This window comes from Spermophilus citellus, assembly GCF_964194105.1.
Source record: "Spermophilus citellus genome assembly, chromosome: 10".
Taxonomy (NCBI): domain Eukaryota; kingdom Metazoa; phylum Chordata; class Mammalia; order Rodentia; family Sciuridae; genus Spermophilus; species Spermophilus citellus.
In genome coordinates, this window is record NC_138197.1 from 97,694,022 (window position 1) to 97,716,974 (window position 22,953).

The following is a 22,953-nucleotide window of genomic DNA, read 5'->3' on the forward strand; positions in this document are numbered from 1 at the left end:
TTTATACTCAAAATCCTTAAGTAGTTGGCCTGATTATACTCATTTTTCCAAATGAAGAAAATGAAAGAAGAGATCTGGATTTGTATCTTTCTGATTCTATCCTTTAGGAATATATTACTAGCTAACACCAAAAAACTAAAGGCTTAGAAAAGAGAACTAACCAATTATGGATTAAAAATTGATTATCTTTGTATACATTAACCTTAGCCATGATCTCCTTCCAGGAGATCTAAAATCTCTGGATTTTGATTAAGATTTTAATAATGCCATCCACCTAAGATTATTCTATTTCAGTTATTCTTTCAGTAAATATGTAAGTATCCATAATTAATTCATAAAAGGATTGCATTCTATAAAACTCCTTTATGTGTTTGCCTGTTACCTGCATTTCCTGGCAAATCAAAAGGTCTCTACCTGCCCATCAAATTTCCTGTTGTGACTGTGAAGTTATTCCTGCCCTGACCTGTTTACATTTATCTATCTCTGCTCAAAGTCATGTCTCCTTTTTCATCAGCATGGCCCAAAATTTTAAATCACACAGTTAAATTTTAAAGCCCAAAATATTTTTTGGTTTGCAGAATATGAGTTTATTTCTACTCCTTTAGAATATTTTTCCTACATTTATATAACACCTCACATGTGCTATACTTAAAAAAAAAATCTGGAAAGGGCAAGGTTCAGTTTCACATTTCAGAAGGGGTACAAATTAAGACGTGGGTCCTTGTCAGAATTAATTTAGCTAGTGAAGAGGACTAGACCTGATGTCTTCAGAATTCAAGACTAAGATATTTTCGTTGCCTATCTTAGGATTGTTTTTTAGTAGTTTGAAGATTAAACAAGCACTTAAGATAATTGAATAAATTAACTTAATAAAATAATTCAATGACATGATCAACCTAAATAAATTAAAATAATTACACAGACAAGTCATGTTTCATCATCAGTGTCTTGATAGTCAATGTAGCCAATCATGCCACATTTGCAGTGACCTAAAGAAATCACCCAGCAAGACAAGTGAATTATTGATCAGAGTATTGCCTACAGTAAATGTAAAAAGTGTTTTAAAAGATTGGGAAAAAAAAATTGATATCCATAAGTGAAATCAAGAACTAATTTCTGCATCATGTTCATGATATCTGAGACTCTCAATGTTATAATAGTGTTATTTATAACCATTTAAGAAGTCACTACCATTTTGAAAGTATGCTATGACTCATCACCATTTCTAATACAAATATCTCTTTTTTCCTTTGAGAAGATACAGTGTGTTTAGAGGGTAGAGTGTGCATATTGTCAACAATTGTTTCATACACATTTCACTAAGATACAGGTTAGAAGTTAAATCTACACATGGGCTGTATAAATAAATTACTAAGAGATTTGACAGTTTGCGTAGTATGGTTGGGAGAGAATGCCATTCACTAGCTGTATCTGGTCTTACCCTCTGGGAAAGAACGCTCCACTCACTGTGGTCCCATAAATATTTCATGCACCAACATAAAGTAATATGCTAATGACAGACTATTTAGCCGGTGAGCAGGTGGGACCTGTGATGTTTTCATCTCGGATATACCTTTGATGTGGGGTCAGGTGAGCCATTTTGAATTGCTTTTTTTTGCTTCCCTCCCCTCACAGTTTCTCTGAAACTAAAATGGTGAGCGAGAGTCATCATGAGGCCCTGGCAGCCCCGCCAGTCACCACAGTTGCGACTATTCTACCCAGTAATGCCACCGAGCCCGCCAGTCCTGGAGAGGGAAAAGAAGATGCCTTTTCTAAGCTGAAGGAGAAATTCATGAATGAGCTGCATAAAATTCCACGTGAGTATCCCATACTATTATCAGAGTAAAAATAAAGGGTTGAAAATTACCTTACTCATTGGTTAAAAAAGCAGAACTCTTAATATTTGAATGTTTAAGGTAGTATTCCAATCATATAATGGAATAATCTTACTATTCCATCTTTATTGTCTTTAAGTATACTGTATCAATGACAATCCAGTGTATTTTTAAAATTGGTATGTTGTGTTTAATGTCTTTTATGTCTGTTTCTCTCAAGAATATGAATGTTGTGCTATAGGTTGTGCTATATATATTTTGGATTTGCATTCATGAAATTATTTCATTATAAAAAGTATTCCTAAACTATAGCTAATATTTACTTTCTCAGTATTGCAAGTTTGGGTTTTTTCCCATTTTTTCAACATTTTAAAAATCTTTTGTCCAATTTTGAAATTTTTGTCATCATCAGGTAAAAGCAAAAATCTGAACGTTAAATTTATCTGTATAAGTTTTACCACTAAATCCAATCAGTGGCTTTTAATTTTCTTAATTTTATATTTTGTATTGACAGAGAAAATCATCTTGTACAACATGTTTTGAAGTGTATATATATATATATATATATATATATATATATATATATATATATTGTGGATTGGCCAAATCTGACTAATTGACCAAATCTGACAAATGCATCAATTCACATACTTATCATCTTTGTGCAGAGAACACTTTGCATTCACTCAATACTGTTCAAGACAACAATATATTACTAACTACAGTCACCATGTTGTAAGATATATCTCTTGAACTCACTCTCCCCATCTAACTGAGATTTTGTATCATTTGAACATCTTCCCAACCTACCTTTCAACATTCCCAGCCATAAGTAACCATGAGATCCAGTTCTTTTCACAGTTAAATTTTTAACTGATACATAAAATTGTACATATGAATAGAGTAGTATGGAATGTTTTGATACATTTATACATTGTATAATGTCTAAATTGGGTTAACTTATCTGTCTCCTCAAACATTATATCTTCATAGAAAACACTCAAAATTTTTTATTCTAGCTTTTTGAAATGCAAAGTATATTATCATTAAAAAGTCACTCTACTGTGCAACAGCCAGCCAGAACTTCTTGCTTCTATCTAACTATTGCTCAGTACCCATCAATCAACCTTTCACCATTTCTCCCTACCCCTACTCCACAGCCTCTGTATTAGGCTTCTCATTCAGATGTATAACCCCCCTTCTATGAGAAACTTCTGAGATTTCACATATAAGTGAGACCATTTGATATTTGTTCTTTCTGTGTCTGACTAATGTCTCTTAACATAATGTCCTCCAAGTTCATTCTTGTTATTTCAAATGGGAGGATTCTTATTTTTATAGCTAAATAGTACTCTATTGTGTAAACATACCACATTTTCTTTGGCCACTCATCCAATGATACAAAGTAAGGTTGATTCCATATCTTGGCTATGGGGAATAGTGTTGCAGTAAACATGGAAGTCATGACATCTCCTCAGCATACTAATATAATTCCTTTTAAAAACCTCACTGGAATTTCTTATCTTGTGTCTTTTTGATAATAGGTGATACCTCCTTATGGTTTTATTTTGTATTTACTTGATAATAGTGATGTTGAACATTTTTTCCATATACCTGTTTTCCATTTGTATGTCTTCTTCTGAGATATATCTATTCAGGTCTTTGTCCTTTTTTAACTGAGTGGTTTGATTGCTATTCAGTTTGTTTATGTTCCTTGTATATTTTAGATATTAACCGCTTATCAGATAAATAGTTGGCATATATTTTTACCATTCTGTATGTTATTTCTTCACTCTTTGATTTTTTTTCTGTGAAGAAGCTTTTTAGTTTGATAAAATATCCTCTATCCATTTTTGGTTTGTGGTGGGTTTTTTTTTGGGGGGGTGCCTTTTTTTTTAAAGTTGCTTAGAGCCTCCCTAAATTGCAGAGGTGACCTTGAGCTTCTGATCTTCCTACCTTATTCTCCAGAGTAGATTGGATTACAAGGATGTACCACCACACCCAGCTTCATTTTTGTCATGTTACTTGTGCTTTGAGGGTCAAAACCAGAAAGTCATGACCCAAACCAATGTAATGAAATTTTTCCCCTATGTTTTCTCCTAGTCATTTCATAGTTTAGGATCTTATATTTATGTCTTTAGTCCATTTTTAGTTGATTTTTGTATGGTGTGAGATAAGGGTCTAATTTCATTCTTCTGTATATTGATATTCAGATTTCTCAATACCACTTATTGAAGAGACTGCCTTTTCCCAATTATCAGGACCAATTTCCTTCATAAAAAGACCAAAAGGGAGTAAAGGAGAAAGCTATCAAAAAATCTAGAAAATAAGACAAAAGCACTTAGACAAACTTTTGTCTGGAATTATCAAGAAGTCTGAGTTGTCTTAAGTAGAATGAACAAGGCAGAGTGTGGCAGAAGTTGAATTCGTCTATAGCAAAAGCCATATCATGTGGGGCCTTGTGAAGTATTTAAGGAACTTGGATTTTACCAAGTGAAATAAAATGCAGGGTTTTTTGAGCATTTTTGAGCAGAAGTATCCCCTGTTCTAACTTAGGTTTTTAAAAGATCATTCCTGCTCAAGTATTGAAAATGGCTTACATAGGGACAAAAGATAAAGCATGTTGTTGCAATAATTTAGATGAGAGATTTTTTAAATTTTATAGGAGTATATTATAAGAATACTGAAAGACCAAATAAAAAAAATAAGAGGAATCAACTTCTTATCCCTCAGTCATTAGAGACATTCATTTCTCCATCCACTTTTAACAAGTTCAGGTTCATCTGAGACACACTCTTGACAGAGTTGTCAATAACTATCATCCTCTGCAGGAAGATCTATAATAGAGAAGGGCTGGAGATGGTCCATTAAATGAGCCCTATGGTGAGAAAAGCAAGATCTCAGTTCCCTTCTTTGCTCTGCTGCTGAGTTAATGGACTGATATATAAACTCCAGGTATTTTGAGGTCACAACAACCAGATAGAAGCCAAATGCATGTGTTATTGGTACAAACTCCCACTTATAGAATATTTTATTAAACTATCAGCTGTGAGAGAAATGTGTTATAGGGAAGCAGAGAAAGTAATTAATAATACCAAATCAAATGCATAACCTATCTTTCTTCAACACACTCTCCTCCTCTGGAAGAGTAAACAGTGAGGCACATGGCAAGGCTGATAACCATGCGATGGAAATATTCTCCATTTATCAGCACAACTTATTTACTCCTCTCCTTTAGGTCTTGCCCAGTGTCGGCTTCTTACTTGGGACTTCTCCAACTACACACTTAAAATTGTATCCCCATCCTTGAGAGCATGTCCTGTCTCTAGTCCTTGGTCTATTTCTTACTACATTACTTAGAACCACACTCTATGCTATGTGTTTTATTATTTGATTTAAAATTTTTCCAGATCCCTCCAAAACTAATGTAAATCCTATGATGGCAAGAGGGTGGGTCTGTTTCATACATAGTCCAGTTGCTGGGTGCTGGTGCCAAGTATACACAAGGCACTCAATATGAATTTGATGAATGGATGAATGAGTGAATGTCGATTTAACATATCCCAAACCATCCTTCTTAGACTTTGAGGCTTTAAGATTCTGAAAAATTAAAGCCTATTATTAAAATATAAATGTTATATTTCAAGCACTAAGGAAAACATCATTTCAGCACTAAGCTATGTTGTCACATTGAAAAAGCAAAATGTTTCCATTTTATTATGGCCGCTCCTGCATCTCTTAGCCTTTTTAAACTTAGATCCAGCTACTATTTTTTTTCCTTCCTGTCTATCAGTATGAAAACCATCAGCTGGAAAAAAAATTGTATATGAAATTCTCTTTTCTTTTGTTACCTTAGCTAATCTTATCTCATTTTTTGCCAAGTCATTGCCCCATCCTTGTGTCCCTTTATTAGGTACTAGAAATCAGACCAGATAATAAGTCTCCCCCTTGGTGGAGATTTGCTTTTGACCAGCTACCTAACATACTAGAATACTAGAGGACCTGAGTAACACCTAAGAAAAATATTATGTTGCTACCACTCTCCTTACTATGATAGAAAAGAACAAGCAAAATACCTAAAATCGTATGGTTGTAGAGTAAAATAGGTGTTAGAAAAACCATATCATAAATACAGTCATGCAGTTTTAATAAAAGATTGTAACAGTGCATATTTTACACTTTCATTTTAATCCATCACAATTTTTACTGCCTGTGTAATTGAAATTTCTAATGGGATTTGTATACAAGGAACAACACTAAGCAAAAATAAAACATATCCCTAAAATCAAATTCCTTTAGGAGCATATGTTATATAAAGGTTATCACTTTTGGCTTGGCATAATATAGTGTGACACTAATGACAGGTAACAAATTAGAATATTAATCGATTTTGGTCTCTGAACTAAATCCTGGCTATCTGGCAGATGTGTTTTTTGCAAAATTGATAGCAAACAGCTTTAGTCTGTCACTTGAAATTCCCACTTGTAAGAAGAGAGGTGTCACAATGGCACGGAGTGTGCATGTTATTAGTGAGGTAATCTGCACAGTCCAGCGTGGAACATATTCAAACCAAATTGCCTGATGATATCATCCATAACACCACAGAGCTTAGAAAAAATTAAAAGGAAAGGAAATGGTAATGCTAAGCATTTTTATCTTTGAATTCATTCTGCACACTGTTATCTAAATGAAGCAGACAAGGTTTGGGAGAATGTTTCTTTATTTTGCAACTTTGATTTTAATATGACTGGGGCCATGGTTGGTTTGTAAAGCATGAACTCATGTCATCCAAATAGCTGTGATTAAGGTTTTGATATTCATGAGCTTCTTGAAGTATAGTGCACCTTTCCTTAAGCACAGCAGAAAGCCAAATAGCCAAATCCTGACTCTTGGTCCAGAATAAGAGCAAGTGGACTAGGATCATTGTGTAATTCATATAGAAAGTTTTGGGACAGACAGATTGATACAGGAATTAAAAGCACAAGCTCTGAGTGCATTCTGCATGAGTTCAAATCCTAGTTCCCCTTCACTAGCTATCTGGCCTTGGGCATATTAATTCATCCTTCCGTGTATCCGTTTCCTCCTGTATAAAATGGGGGTGAAAATCTTGCCCCATCTTAGGATCATTGTATAAAAGTATCAATGTATGTGAAGTGCTTGGCAGATGTCTAACCGAGTAAGCATTCTTTAGATGTTAGTGATTATTGAAGTCAAGCTATCATTTTAATAAGTCCACTCCTATTTGAGAAAATCCCTGTCTTCAGGTCAGTCACCCCAACTGAGAAAATTCCAGAAACTTTGCCCTCCAGTATGTGTGCCTTGCCTTCTTTAGGCCCGCTGCCGCGACACCCGTGCTAGGAAAGGTGAATTTCCTCTTGGTGTTTCCTCGCCCTATCATCTCCCATTTTCCTTTTCTTTCCTTCTTTAATTTCTCTATCTCGCTCCCTCACTCCCTTTAGCCCACATGTGTGCTCATGGTTCATGGTTCACAGATCAGAAAGTGCCCAGAAAATTACCTACACAGCGGGTGCTGAAGAAATAAAATTTCCTTCTCTCATGCTCTAAAACTTTCTTCCCTTGACCTCCCTTCACTGATCAAACTCCCATTCTATCCTCCTCTTTCACAGCTCCACCAAAACTGATAAAAATATATATCCAGGTCCTGACATCTATTTCTTCATCTCCCATTAGTGATACAATGTCCTCTGCTCTTATTTTCATCCTTCACGTTCTACTAAAATTGTTTTCCCTCATGTCACAGGGAATTTACTGATACAAGATTTTGAGGTGTGGTATCATTCTTCACTTGGTTAGATATTTCTGCATCATTGTCACTATTAGCCACCATCCTCTGAAAACTCTAGGACTCCACTCTCCTTTCCTGCTCTTTCTCCCTCCCCTCCTCCCTTATTCTCTTCTCTGCCTGGTCCTTTATTGGTGCCCTTTCTATCCTCAAGTGGTAGAGAATCTTGTTTTCTAAGGTTTCAGTTTTAACCTTCATTCATTCTTATTCTACATGTTTTCCCTGGCTAATCCCATTCACTTAGCCATTCACATAAGAATTCTCACTATTATTCTCTCAGCCACCTCCCCCTGCATTCAAGTCATGTGAATGTTAATCTGGAAACAACCCAAACCCAGTCAGCACTTCCCTACTCCAGCATTTCTTCTCATGGCTCTTTCCTGACACATTTTTTTTTTTTTTTTTTGTCATTCAAAAGCCAGTGCCCATGTCACCACCAAGATGGGAAGTTCCCTCATTTCTCAAGGCCAGATAACCTTTCAAAGTTCTTCATTTAAATCTCTCACTGTCTCAGTGATCTGGGTTTTCTGCTTGTCTTTCTCACTACAGGTAAATTTTTCAGGGCCAAGGGACCATTTCTTACACAGCTTTGTATCCCCCATACTTTGAAGTTTCTGACACCATAGGCAGTAGTAAAATTGGGATCTGCGGGGCACCATGTTGAGGTTATATCCAGGAACAAAGCTCTTATCCAGTGCAGGAGTCAAACAAAGGCCAGAGGATATTTTATTTGAGAATAAATCAATTCTTGCTGGAAACAATTTCTAGAGTAAACATATTACAAAAATTAATATTATACCAAGCAATGTGGTCCTTGTACCATACTTGGAGAAACTGGGATCTAGAAAGCAATAGATTATGAAACTTTTCAGCCAAGGATCCTTTTTTCAAAGGAAATACATTATAAATGCTAAAATTTATAAGACAGATAAAGCAGAACCACTGCTGTAAGCTTGAGCTGTCTTCCTCACTCATCCCCCCGAGGCACTTGGGTCAGCAGAAAGGGCATCAGGCTGCCAGGAACACAATTTGAAAGCACTGGCCTTCAGAAGTAGCAGGTAGATCAGTGTTAACTCTCAAAGCAGCAGCCACTAAACTAAACAACGGGTAATGATGTAGTTGGTTAAATATAGTACAAGCAAATATTTGTCAACACAGAAAAAAAAAATGCAGTCCCATAACTTAATTTTTCCCTCATGTGGCTACAGAATGAGTATGACATCATTGTTCAATGTCATGAACATGAAATTTATGTCAATAAATTAATTTCAAGAAACAGACGAAAAGAACCTTTAGGAACATACTACAGTGATACACAGCATATGAATTTCAATAATTACTGTAAAAATCACCAGTGTTTATGGAGCATTTAGCATGTATGTGTGTATTGTGCATTCTATGAAATAAGATTCCATTAAGCCATGTAAAAAGTCTAGTAGATAAAATAATTATTCCCACTTCATAGATAAAAACAGAGGCTTAGTAATGTATGTGAGTTTTCCAAGTAAATTGCATATAGGACAGGTTGTAGGTGCAGGGTGTGGTCAGGAAAATTTTCCAGTTTTATGATTAAGCCATAAGAGAATATTATGCAGGCTACACATCACCACAACCATCACTTCCTACAACCAGGATTGGAAGCCACTGGTCTTCCTTGTGCCCATTTGGAGGTAAAGGTTGACATTTGCTATTCATCTTTTGATAATTGTTTTAAATGACTAAATATATGGAACACAAGTTTAATACAGTTCAGAGTTTGTCATGGCATTATCTGGCTTAAAAAGCAGAAGTTATTTACTTTGTTTCTTATAGTTCTATTACTGTCCTCATTCAGATAGATTGTCATGTTAATAACTGATTACTCACTGAGCAGTAATAGATTTTTATTTCATTGTGTAAATAAACTCTTTGTCTACAACTCAGCATCACCTGTAATCTGTGACTCACTTATCACACTTCAGAAATAGCTCTTCTTACAATGTGTGAAATTATTCATTGTTAACCTCTACTACATAGAAATGTCTATAAGAAAAAGGTACATTTCTGACAAAGCATTATTCTCAGAGCAAGTGCTTGGCAATATTAAGTGACTTCATCAGCACAACGCTGAAGGAATCTTTTTGGAATGAGACACTTAGAGATAGGAGTTGTAATTCATCACACCTCAATATAGTGATTCATGCTTCCATTCAATAAACATGTATTTTATTTCAACCTAGCTTATTTCATCATCTTATTTAACTCTTTATTTTAGTTTAAATCTCATTAAAATATAGGAAATATACTTAAGGATGTGAATATTCTGTGTGTGCATGTGGAATAACCATTAAAAATTTAATCCTGGGGCAGACAGGTCTACTTCCCTTAAAGCAGTGGTTTTTAGCAAAGTTGGCACTGCCCCCTACAGGAGATAGTGGGTATTTATTGGGCCATTTTAGAACGCTAAAAAGTAAACATGGGGGCAGCTCCTGGCATTTAGAGGGCATGTGCCCAGGAGCTGATTCATCTGTAACTTTGAGGACAACCTCATACAGTAAATAATTGTTCTGGATTCTACACAAATTTCAAAATCCCCATAGGACATACATATAAAAGGAAATGTTTTATATGTATCTGAACCTGGAACTATTTTACATACAAATGTTAAGTATTTTTTCATATCTCTCATATGTACTGAATACTCTACCTTTTATTACAATAACCACCTAAATGCTAATCTTTGATTTGCTTCTGATGTATTAAAAAAAAAAACTTGATTGTCTCATTTCTCTAAATGAAGTTGCAAGCATTTTATTACTTCATTGTCTGCCTATGAAGTTGTACCTGGAGGATTTTTGTGTTGAAATACAAATGACCTTATTATAAGTTACTATATTTTTATTTCTCCTTTATATTATATGGAGCAACATACTGTTATTAATTATATATGTAGTTATGTGGTATTATGTATTATTTTCCTCCTGAGACAGTAGATAGAATATTAGGAAAAATTTGTTATAAACTGGAACATTGTGTATAATACTGATCTTACACAAGTGTGCAAAGTAACTCTATCGACATCAAGGTAAAATCCTAACAGAAGTACATACTACTGATGGTACATTTCAGGAAGTTTGTTTATATGTATCCTTGTGGTTTCCCTCTAGGAATCCTATTATGCAAACAATTCCCCTAAGAAATTCATGCCTTTAAAAAGAACTAGTGTTGAGGGATTTTATAAACTTCCAAAGCATAGGTACTATGGAGTGATGGGAAACACATAAAGCCACCAAGTGAATTAAGATCTCAGCTAAGTTGCAAAACCTTATTTAGCTACATTCTATTAGCATTTCAAAGATATTAAGTAAACATGCCCAAGGAAAATAAAGGATGTTAATAATATTTTGGACATATATTTAAAATATCTCAGGAAAAACCTTGCTGAAATGCTTAAAAAATATACATGTATATTTTAAAATAGCTCCAAAAGTCTTTCCTTATCACATAACAGTTATGTTGAAAGGAAAAAAAAAAATTGTCACTCAATAAAACCCGACCACAAAAGCAAATCTATCAAGAAAACAGCCAAATGAGAAAAACTGGGCAACTGCTGTATTTTTCCTCCCTCTAATGACTATGTAGATCTTTTATATTACATTGCTGACCTGTCAGCTTTGTGCCAGTTTCCTCTTAAATTGAATAAAGAATTTAGGAGCAGAAACCAGAGGAAAATTATGTGATGTACCATTCTATTTTTAGCACTCGCCTTTATTTTTCTTCGTTTTGATTTTCATTCATGAGAATCCCATAATAAAAGGATTTAAACTTTCCTATCTTCTGAGTCCATATGCCTCTCTGCCTGTCTTTTGAGTGAACTTGGATAACTTTGAAGTAAAGATTAAGAAAATATTGGCCCATTTAAAGATTTCCCCACCAGGCAACACTTACATTGAAATTGCTGCCCTGGAGAAATTTGAAAAACACTTTCAGCCCTCCCTTTCGCTCTTCATTTTCAACCTGTTTTTCACACATCCAAGTTGAAGGAAGAAAACAAGGAAAGGGAGTGGGGGAGAGGCAATAATAGATTACAAATAATAGAAATATATTTAATGGCTGATAGATATGCCATTATTTGAACAAAGAACTATAGAAAAGAACCATGACCTCCGGGTAATAAACTGTAGTTGACAGAACTACACTGGCCAATGCCTTGAAAATAAAATTTTATTAAAATCATTTCATTTCATAAGGATTTGGGTCAACAGTAAATAAACTATGGAAGTGGATTAAAAACACTGCCATCATAACCATATTCTCTAAATTCTTTGGTGTGCTTCAGTTGTCCAAGTTCATTAGCACTTGGTCTATAATGCTGTGCTAATCACTCAGAGACGCTGTCCCCCCATGGCTGAGTAGCCCAGGTCAGGTGGGCACTGTTGGCTCCCGTGAGAGCTATGTAGCAAGGTGGTCTATAGCAAGGTCTGTCTGGGTTCAAAATCCTGGGTTTGCTATTATTAGTGTATGACCTTGAGCAAATCATTTAGTCTCCATGTAAAATAAGAATAATAAGAATTCTATTTTCTGCTGGGAAGGTGTGAGTAGTGAAGTATCAATATACATAAAGGGCTGAAACCAATTTCTAGAATATAGTGTTGGCCATATTCCTAGTGCCTAAGCCTCTACTGCCTGTTGACACAGCATGCTGATGTGTGCCACACTATGAATGCCAGGCTACAGAACCAAGTCAGAGAACACCAGCTCTACATGTCCGGGGCCTCAGTGGCATTACCGACTCCATTTTTTCAGCTGGAAGGACTTCTAAATTAAAACACCTTAGCAAGTCATTGACAGCTTTATAGGATGTATTCGAAGACAGCTCTTGCCTGTTTCAGCCTTTTCTCCAGCTATCTGCCCTTGCAGGTGACTCCAGCAGGACAGAAACCTCATTTCATATCAATTCATATCCATGGAGCTTCATGATTCCAGACCTTCCTATAGACTGTCTTTTGTGCCTGAAAGTCCCGGTTTGCCACTGCTTGTCTTCCTGGCTATTCCTCCATACCCTTCTGAACTCTACTCCTGTTCAAGATCTCCCTGTCCCCTCTTCCAACCTCCTCATCTACTAGTAATATGCACCAGCAATTATCCCATTGCACCAAGTTTTTTGTTGTTGTTGTTGTTGTTGTTGTTTGCATATACTTGCAATTTTTACTTTATATTGTACTTACCTGTTTGCGTTTGTGTCTCTTAACCTATGCAATCTACTTGGGGTTAGGGACTTGTCTTGTCATCTCTGTGTGTCCAGTTTCAGCAAAAAATCTGACTCAATAGTAGGCAGAATCATTCTCCTTTACCTCAAAGGAGTCTGATAATCCTGTTGAGTTATTGAGAAAAGGACTTCCAGCAGGGTGAAAGAGGACATGATAATCAAATTCTGGACCCAAGATAAACACCTTTCCACCCTATTTTTTCTTTGTCCTTGATCGCACCACACTCTACAGCTCAGCATTTCCTTTTTTTCTCTCTCTCCTTTTATTTTTATCTTCCTTTCCTGAACCTTTTTATTTTCCTTTAACATTGTCATTTTCTGTCCTGTTTTCTATCCTCTTTGCCTGCACTGATTAAAAATGTTCCTTGTTTGTTTTATTCTCTTGGGCCGAGTGACATCCCTGTTGGATTCAGAGACAAGATACAAGCAGTCATCAAATTGGTCCTCTGGGTAAATGGTTCTCCTCCCAAGCATTTATATTCAAGTGGAAGTCTAGGATACAGTTCTAGTTTCAACTTTTCATTTTAAAAATAATGTATCAGAATGCCCAGGAAACAAGATAAGCCCCTTTTATATGACAACTGCTATGTAACAGCCTAATTTCCTTTGCTTTCACTAAGAGAATTTGGAAGACAGCTGGAAATATTGTTACAGTGGCTTTTCTTGCAATGGGCACCTTTGTGAGGTTTGCCTTGGTGAGTACCTGTCTATAGGAACTTTGTGAGTGTCCCTGTCTCACACTATGAGGCACACAAAGCCCAGCCTTTGAGTCTTTCAGCTACTGTTGTTGATGATAACTCCACAAGAGTAGATGCCATTTGAAGTGGTGCTTCAATGTGGCCTTGCCTGCCATCTTCGGCCCACACTGATTGGAACTATTCCACGTCACCTAACCTTTCCACGGCTGCTGTCATCCATCCACCTTACTTTCCAGATCTGCTAATGTGGCTCTAATGCGATTTAACTGGCTGCCTTCCAGGTCCTCATCAGTAGCAAATCTGTTTTGCTATTTTGCATTAAGTAGTCTTAAGCTATAATGCCAGTGGTACTGATTGAAAGCCAGGTACTTACGTAAGGGTTTGAGTTTAATAATCTTTCTCAAATTTGAGCACTTGAGATTTCACTGGGACTTCAGTTATAGGAAAACATATAGGTAGTTCCTCACTGTTCTGCTGCTTCTGTCTCCTTTTGGAGATTGGTGCAGCTTTGTATCTATCGGGATGACTTGATCTGGCCATTCACTCAGACCAGGAGAGTTGGACACACATGTACAGGCACACGATGCCAGGTACCTTACCCTTCTGATGTATTATTCTCTAATTCTCTTTTTTTTTCTGAAAATACTCTCTCTTTCTTCCTATAGTATGCTGCTGCCTCAAAATGCCTCCAGGTAATACTCTCCAAAGATCATCCTCTAGCATTCTTCTACCTCTGTGATTTCTTCATCATTTCAGAACTTTCAATTCCATCTTATAGCTTAGATGTCTCTGTTAAATTCCCCACTTCTCTTAACTTTACTAAAGTACAGTTTACATACAATAAGTCACACCCATTGCACATACAAAGTTCTGTGCATCTGAACTTTGTATGCATTGAAATTGTCATACCACAAAATTGCCCCTAGATCCCTTCCAGCAAATTCTGTTCCACCATCTCTAGCTTTAGACTGTGGTTGATCTGCTTGTTTTCTGTCACTATCAACTAGTTATAATTTTTCAGTGTCTCACTAAAATGAAATCATGTTGTCTTTTGTATCTGATTCACCCATGTCCTTGCATAGCTAAGTAGTTCTTTTCTTCTTATACTGGAGTAATATTCCATTGTATGGATTTTCACTGTTTTCTTAACCATTTATTTGTTGACAGACATTTTGAGTGTTTTCAGTTTGGGTCTCTGAAAATTAAATGTGCTATACATAGAATTGTGCAAATCTTTGAGTGGGGCATATGTCTTGTGTTTTCGTTTCTCTTAGGAAATACCTAAGTATGGAATTGCTTGATAGTATACTACTTATTTTACTTTATAAAAGCTTACACTTTGTTTTCTAAGCGGAATGTATTATTTATAACCCCATCAGCAATGTCTGAGTCTCCCAGCCCTCTACATCCTTGTCAGCACTTGCAATTGTCAGTCTTTTTCATTTTAGTTATTTCACTGGTTGTATAGAGTAGGTTCTTGTGATGAAAATGTACAATTACATGGTAACTAAAATGGATTGTAAAATGAAATGTAAACATTAAGACTGTAAAACTTCTAGAAGAAAGTATAGAAGATAATTTCATGACCTGGATTTGAGCAAAGATTGTCTTAAAAAATAAACCAAAAGTGTTAGCCATAAAAGGAAAACTTCATAAGTCAGACTTTTTCAAAGGTAAAGACTTCTGTTTCCCTAAGTATATCATAAATATGAAAGAAAAAGAAAAGTCAACACAAAGAAAAGTCATGGACTGTGAGGGAATATCCAAAGTGCATATATCTGCCAAAGTTGTTTCCAGAATATATTTTTTTTCAAGATTCTCTTTTTTTATTTAATTGATTTTATTTTTTTAAATACATGACAGTGAAATGCATTACAATTCTTATTATACATACAGAGCACAATTTTTCATATCTTTGTATATAAAGTATGTTCATGCCAATTCATGTCTTTGGGGGGTTTTTTGCATTACAGTTTTTATTACACATATATACCACAATTTTCATATCTCTGGTTGTATAAAATGTATATTCACACCAATTTGTGTCTTCATACATGTACTTTGGATAATAATGTCCATCACATTCCACCATCCTTGCTAATTCCCTGCCTCCTCCCTTCCCCTCCCACCCCTCTGCCCTATTTAGAGTTCATCTATTCCTCCCATGCTCCCCCTCCCTACCCCACTATGAGTCAGCCTCCTTATATCAGAGAAAACATTCAGCATTTCTTTTTTTGGATTGGCTAACTTCATTTAGCATTATCTTCTCCAACGCCATCCATTTACCTGCAAATGGCATGATTTTATTCTCTTTTATTGCTGAGTAAAATTCCATTGCATATACATGCCACTTTATTTATCCATTCATCCATTGAAGGGCATCTAGGTTGGCTCCACAGTTTAACTATTATGAATTGTGCTGCTATAAACATTGTTGTGGCTATGTCCCTATAGTATGCTGTTTTTAAATCCTTTGGGTATAGTCTGAGGAGAGGGATAGCTGGGTCAAATGGTGGTTCCATTCCCAGATTTCCAAGAAATCTCCATACTGCTTTCCATATTGGCTGCACCAATTTGCAGTCCCACCAGCAATGGATGAGCGTACCTTTTTCCCCACATCCTCGCCAACACTTATTGTTGTTTGTCAACATAATAGCTGCCATTGTGACTGGAGTGAGATGATATCTTAGAATAGCTTTGTTGCATTTCTCTGATTGCTAGAGATGATGAGCATTTTTTCATATATTTGTTGATTGATTGTATATCATCTTCTGAGAAGTGTCTGTTCAGGTCCTTGGCCCATTTGTTGATTGGGTTATTTGTTGTTTTTTTTTTCAATGCTTAGTTTTTTGAATTCTTAATATACCCTAGATATTAGTGCTCATATATTTTTTTAAAAAAACTTTTTCTACCCAATACAAAAATGAACAAAAGATTTGAGTAGACAATGAATGGATGATAGGATCATGAAAAATTGCTCAATATTCTTTATCAGTAGAAAAAATGCAAGATAAAATAATGAAATGATTTTTTTAGAGTTCTTTTTTATTTTTTTTTATTGGATGTTCACAACATTACAAAGCTCATGACAAATCATATTTCATAGATTAGAATCAATTGGGTTATGAACTCCCATTTTTACCCCAAATACAGATTGCAGAATCACATCGGCTACACATCACATTTTTACATACTGCCATATTAGTGACTGTTGTATTCTGCTACCTTTACTATCCTCTAATATCCCCCCTCCCCTTCCCTCCCATCTTCTCTCTCTACCCCATCTATTGAAATTCATTTCCCTCCATGTTTGTTATCCCATTCCCCTCGTAAACTCTTATATATAATTTTGTATAACAATGAGGGTCTCCCTCCATTTCCATGTGATTTCCCCTTTTTTTTTTCTCCCTTTCCCTCCCGCCTCATGTCTCTGTTTAATGCTAATCTTTTCTTCCTGCTCAGCCTCACTGTTCTGCTCTTAGTTGCTCTCATTATATCAAAGAAGACATTTGGTATTTGTTTTTTAGGGATTGGCTAGCTTCACTAAGCATAATCTGCTCTAGTGCCATCCATTTCCCTGCAAATTCCGTGATTTTGTCATTTTTTAGTGCTGTGTAATACTCCATGGTATATAAATGCCACATTTTTTTTATCCATTCATCTATTGAAGGGCATCTGGGTTGATTCCACAGTCTAGCAATTGTGAATTGTGCTGCTATGAACATCGATGTGGCAGTATCCCTGTAGTGTGCTCTTTTAAGGTCTTCAGGAAATAGAGTTCTCTTTTAGATCCATTCATCTGTATATCCCCTTAGCAATTAGAAGTCAGTATATCCAAAATGAATAACATTTTTCTCCAGAAGAACACACATATTTGTGTACCTTTTACCTTGAATTTCAAAACCTTTGTATCACTGATTCTTGATGCTTTGTGTCTCCATTGTACCACCAGTTAATAATTCATATTTCCTGTTCTCTCTCTTTCTCCTTTTCCACTATTATTGCTCTGGTTTGGGCTCTCATGTATATTACAATGGTTAAAGTCTCCTAAGAGGTCTTCCCACAACTATTTTCTACTCATAGCCAGTCCATTTTACATAAATCTTCTTCAGGTCTTGCTCAGGACATCTGTCCTTCATTCAGAAACATTTAATAGCTCCCCTTCACTAAATTTTAAACTCCTTTATTTGGCATGCAAGCCTCACTATAGTCTAACCCCAATCTACCTTTCCAACCTCTTTTTGTCTTGTTTGTACCTAATACTGTAGGTGAACTGAACTAGGCACTATTCCATAGATAGGTGCTTCCATTTCCTGTCTGTTTGCCTTAGTCTAGGATGTGCTCACATAATGCCATCACCCAGTCTCTGCATATTCAGATCTCCCTCTCCTAGAAGAGAAAGGCTCACTTCAAATCCTAGCTCTTCTACAGAAGCTACTTCTGAATATCAGTATTACTCAATATACTTATTGTCTCTACCAAATAGTTTTATTGTGCTCATAGCTTCCTTATTAGACTTCAAGTTCTGAGAAGATAATTTCAGAGTCTGTCCTATTATTTCATACTCCACACAATACTCTGTATGTCCTATGAAGAGTTAGCAGTGAATAAAAGTGTTTGGGATGGATGGATATCTTGGTAGTGAGATACAAAATAGACTGTTATCATTCTTGTAATCTAATAGGAGAAGCAGGACGTGCAGGGAAACAATAATATAACAACATGAGAAACTTAAGAGATGTGTAGAAGGCCATCAAAGAGTAATTTGGAATTAGGTTAGAGAGGACCATCAATATCCGGTTAAAGAGAAGCCAGAAACCATTCAAGATAGTTAAGCATGGAAGTAACATAATTATAGTCTTGTTTGGGGAACATCAATCTGGCAGCAGTGTGTGGGGTGGAGAGCTTGCAAGGGAAGAACCCGGAGAGAGGGGCAGACGGGAGCAAGGCAACGGAAGGAACACTAGCATGAGATAATGAAAGCCAGGGAAAAGAAAGTACAGATGTGACAGACTATGTGAACGTGCTGTTGACAGGCACTGAAACCGGGTCTGAGGGTGTGAAGGAGAGAGAAAATGAAAAGTAATTCCAGAGAAGCTGAATAACCAGGCCACATTGTGCCCTGGAAAAAGTGGGCGATACAGGGAGAGAGCCCAGCCCTAGAAAACAGATCTGGGGGTGGATCACATACAAGTTCAAGTTGTAAATGTGGATACTTGTCATTAGAGGGGCTGTGTCCGGGAGCCGCAGAGAGAGCAAGCCAATAATAAATTCTTAAAATACAAAACTCACAGATACGCAGAGAGGTTGATGAAGAGATCAATGAGCTGTGAGAAAGTCGTGAGTAAAGAACGATGAAGTGTCATGGAGGCTATTACAGGGAGAATTTCTGAGAAACAATAGTCAATTCAATTCAAAGGAAATTTTTTAAATGTACTTCTTGATAGTTTGGGATAAACAGAAAAGGAATGAAGCATGCAATCTGCCTTTGCAGTGGATTTAGTCTAGTGGGGCGGAGAAGCAGCGTCACCTACATTTTCTGAGTGCTTGGTCCAGTCCCTCATGTATATATTTAGTTATAATTTGACCAAGTATTACTCATAACAACCCTGTGAAGTATACATTTATGATCTCCATTTTATAAGGGAGAAAAAAGTCTCAAAGATGTTAAGTAAAATAAATTTTAATAGTAGGGCAAATAAAATAAGTATTAAAGAGAGGTACACAAGTAAAGCTAGCACCAATGAAGGAGAAATGGTTTGGGAATAAGAAAAAGAGATAATGCTCAAGGTTCTGAGTTTAATCCTGAATGTGCGTGCACATATGCATACACACACACACACACAGAAAGACAGAAAGAAAGAAAAGAAAACCTTTAGAGAAAAGGAGATGAGAGAGAGGAGAGGAAGCCTTTGAATTTTGCCTTGCAACAAAGAAGGATTTGCATAACCAGAGAACTGATAGAAAGGCATTGCATTCTGAACAGAGCGAGTACCATGACAGAATTTTGTGGTTACTGGTGAGGCTGGTGTGATTAGACTGTAAGATGCGTTGAGTGGTGTGGGTGGAGGAGAAAGAATGGGACCCCCATTTTTTAAAAAACATTTAGCACTTTGCTAAGCAGGTCAGCTCTATTCTGCAAACCACGAGCATCTGTGGACTTTCAAGAATAGAGTGTGAACCAATTTAATTTCTCTCTTTTTTTTTAACTTTTTGATAATGAGAAGAAAAAAATAATTAAATTTATCAGCATCCAGGCATAACAAATGCTGCAAATAGATCATGGGAAAGCTGGAATCAGAAGTTGGCTAGCAGGGTTTGAGTAAGGAATTAAGAAGTGGGGGGGGGGGGACTAAAAGCTTGGAGCATGGGCCCTTTTCACCCATAAGAGCCCTAACAGCATGACAGCCCACACATTTAACAGATGAGGGGAAACTGGGTGTTAAATAAGTAAATACAATCAGATAAAAGAAAATGGATCACATTACCATAGTCAGAGCTGATGTCTTTTGACTGCTTTCCAAATGCCACCACATATCTGCATTCCCGGTACTAAGCCCTCCTATATTTTGGAACAGAAATTGCTTGTGAACATAGGACAGAAAAGTTGGTGATAGTCTACTGATACCTTGAGTGTGAGAAGTCCTTTCTGATTCATTCACCTGCCTAATTCGCTTGGACTACCCAAGAGTTGCTGTGACCATACACCAACACACTTGTACTACTTTTCCTGCTTCCTTTGACCAGATCTTTCTATCTTGTTTTCTCCTTGGGCCTCATGCTCTTGGCACTTGCCAGTTGCATTCTTGTATTCTGTTTGTCTTATTCTTCAAATTATTCTAAATTATTTGGAGGCAAAGATGAATGTTCTTGTGTATGTTGCTCTTATAGAATGGACACTAAATAATTATTTATTGAATTGAACTAAAGAGATTGTGGTTTACTATTATACATAAATGCAAAAAAAAATGGTTTATAGAGAAATGTGTTAGTTTTCTATCGCTGCGTGAAAGTTTACCACAAACTTAATGGCTTAAAATAACACACATTTCTTAATCTCACAGTTGTTATGGATCAAGAATCCAGGCACAGTTTCACTGGGTCCAGTGCAGAGGGTCTCACAAGGTACTGGGTGTCAACCGGAGTACGGAAGAGGAACTCTGGGTCCTTTTCCAAAGTCTTTCTCATTTATGGCAAAAATTCAAGTCCTAATAGCTGTGGGACTGAAATCCTTGGTTCCTAAAGCTACCCCCTTCCATAGGTGGTTTACAGCATTTGCTTCTTCTGGGCCATAAGAGAACATCTCTCTCACCTGAGGAAGTGCCCAGTCCTGCCTTAAGGGCTTGAATTCAGGACCTCCCAGAATAATGTCCCTTTCCATTAATTTAAATGCAACCAACTTGGGATCTTAATTACAACCGCAAGCTCCCTGCCCCTTACCATGGAGTGTACCCTTGTAGTGCAGCATGTTCACAGGGGAGGGTGGGGTCTTAAAAGCCGGTAGAGTTCTGTTTACCATAACAGCAGAGCAAGACAGCAGCAAGTGAGAGCCAAAGAATTTTACTTTATGAAAAGACAATAGAGACTTTTCTCTAACGTTAATGTGCACCATATACTTTTAATTTCTTACACAATTAAAAGGCTTCCAAATGGAAAGCAGTATTCTCATTCTCATTTTGTTCTTTTGCTCTTTTGGGAGGCATTCAGCTATAGCCACTAAGGTAGTATATTTCCAGAGTTAGCATCAGCTTATTTACAGAGGTTAAATGTCCCCATGCAGATTCCTGAGCAACATTTAAAGGACTGTGAAAACTGTGTCAATTTACTATCAGTTACTCCCTGTATAGCAAATCCTGTTGAGGTCAGATTTTGGTGATAGTAATCAGTTCACATTGACCGTGAGGTGTGGGGTCAACTTGATGATTAGAAATTTTAAATTTAGCACTTTAGTGTTTTTATTTATTTTTTAATATTTGTTTTTTAGTTGTAGTTGGACACAATACCTTTATTTTGTTTATTTTTATGAGATGCTGAGGATCGAACCCAGGGCCCCGCACATGCTAAGTGAGCACTCTTTCCGCTGAGCCACATCCCCAGCCCACTTTAATGTTTTTAAATGGTTACATCTTGCAAGGTCCTGACACTCTCCTTTATAAGAAATTTGCATATGAAGAAACAAAAATGTGGAGAGGAATGCTTTATTTTAAAAAGCTTGTAAATGGGGCTGGGGTTGTAGCTCAGTGGTGGAGCGCTTGCCTAGCATGTGTGAGGCACTGAGTTCAATTCTCAGCACCACATATAAATAAATAAAATAAAGGTCCATTGACAACTAAAAAAATATGTTAAAAAAAAATAATATAAGGAACCTACAAAAGAAAAGTATGAAGTTTGGACTCAACAAACCTCATATGATTAAAACCATTCCAAACATGCTGAGACTCTCTCTTACCGTTCCTAAAATTGACATCCCTTTGGCTAAATGAATTTTTAAAAATATTCAGAATTTTAGCATAACAAAGTAACATTTTGAAAATTTAATAATGAAAACCATAGCTATACACCTAGAAAGGGAAACTAGTTGTTTACTTGTTTAAAAAAAACATAAACCATAACAACATCCACCAAATCTCTAAGACTTTTACATTGATCTTCAGCTGCCCTATCTGCTACATGCCTCACGTTCCTACTCGGGGCTTCCTATACTGATAATAACAGAATGGTGAGAAAAATCCTATGAGGAAAGATTCTAGAAAAAAAAAAAAAAAAGATTTGCTTAATGAGGAATTTTTTCTACATTGGCAAGTTTTAAATATGTTTCCCAAAACATAAAAAGTCATATTTTTAGTAAACATAGAAAAATGACTAAGTAGAATATAAGTGGTGGTGGTAAAATGGAGAAACAAATAACATTCACATTGAGAGGTTAGGAATGTATTACTTAAATTCAAAAGGACATAGTGGGTGTTTTAATTTGAACTGTGTCCCCCCAAAAGATATGTTCAAGTCCTAACCTATGGAACCTATCTGTGAATATGACCTTATTTGGAAATAGGGTCTTTGAAGCTCTCATTAAATTGAGTTCATATTGGAATAGGATGGTCCTTAACCCAATATGAGTAGCATCCTAATAGCAGAGACACAGAGACAGACACACACAGGGAGAACACATGTGGCAATGGTGGTAGAGATTAGAGTGAAGTAGGTACTAGCTGAAGAACTCTAGGATCACTGGCAACCCCAGAGGCTAAGAGAAAGGCATAGAGTGGAAGATTCTCCCTTAGAGCCTTCAGAGAACATGGCCCAGCCATTGCCTTGATTTCAGATTTCTGGCCTCCAAAACAATAAAATAATAAATGTCTGTGGTTTTAA

The 22,953-nt window shown here is 36.3% G+C and overlaps 1 protein-coding gene across 1 annotated transcript in view; it reads left to right on the forward strand.

Moving 5' to 3' along the window:
* Positions 1-1,651: 1,651 nt before the first annotated feature.
* SYT1 (synaptotagmin 1) overlaps positions 1,652-22,953 on the forward strand; it is a gene marked incomplete at its 5' end in the record, with an annotated part of 233,385 nt that continues 212,083 nt past the window's right edge. The window contains one exon of the mRNA XM_081310896.1: positions 1,652-1,817. Within this exon, the coding sequence (XP_081167022.1) occupies positions 1,652-1,817 (166 nt within the window). The remainder of the gene's footprint in view (positions 1,818-22,953) is intronic.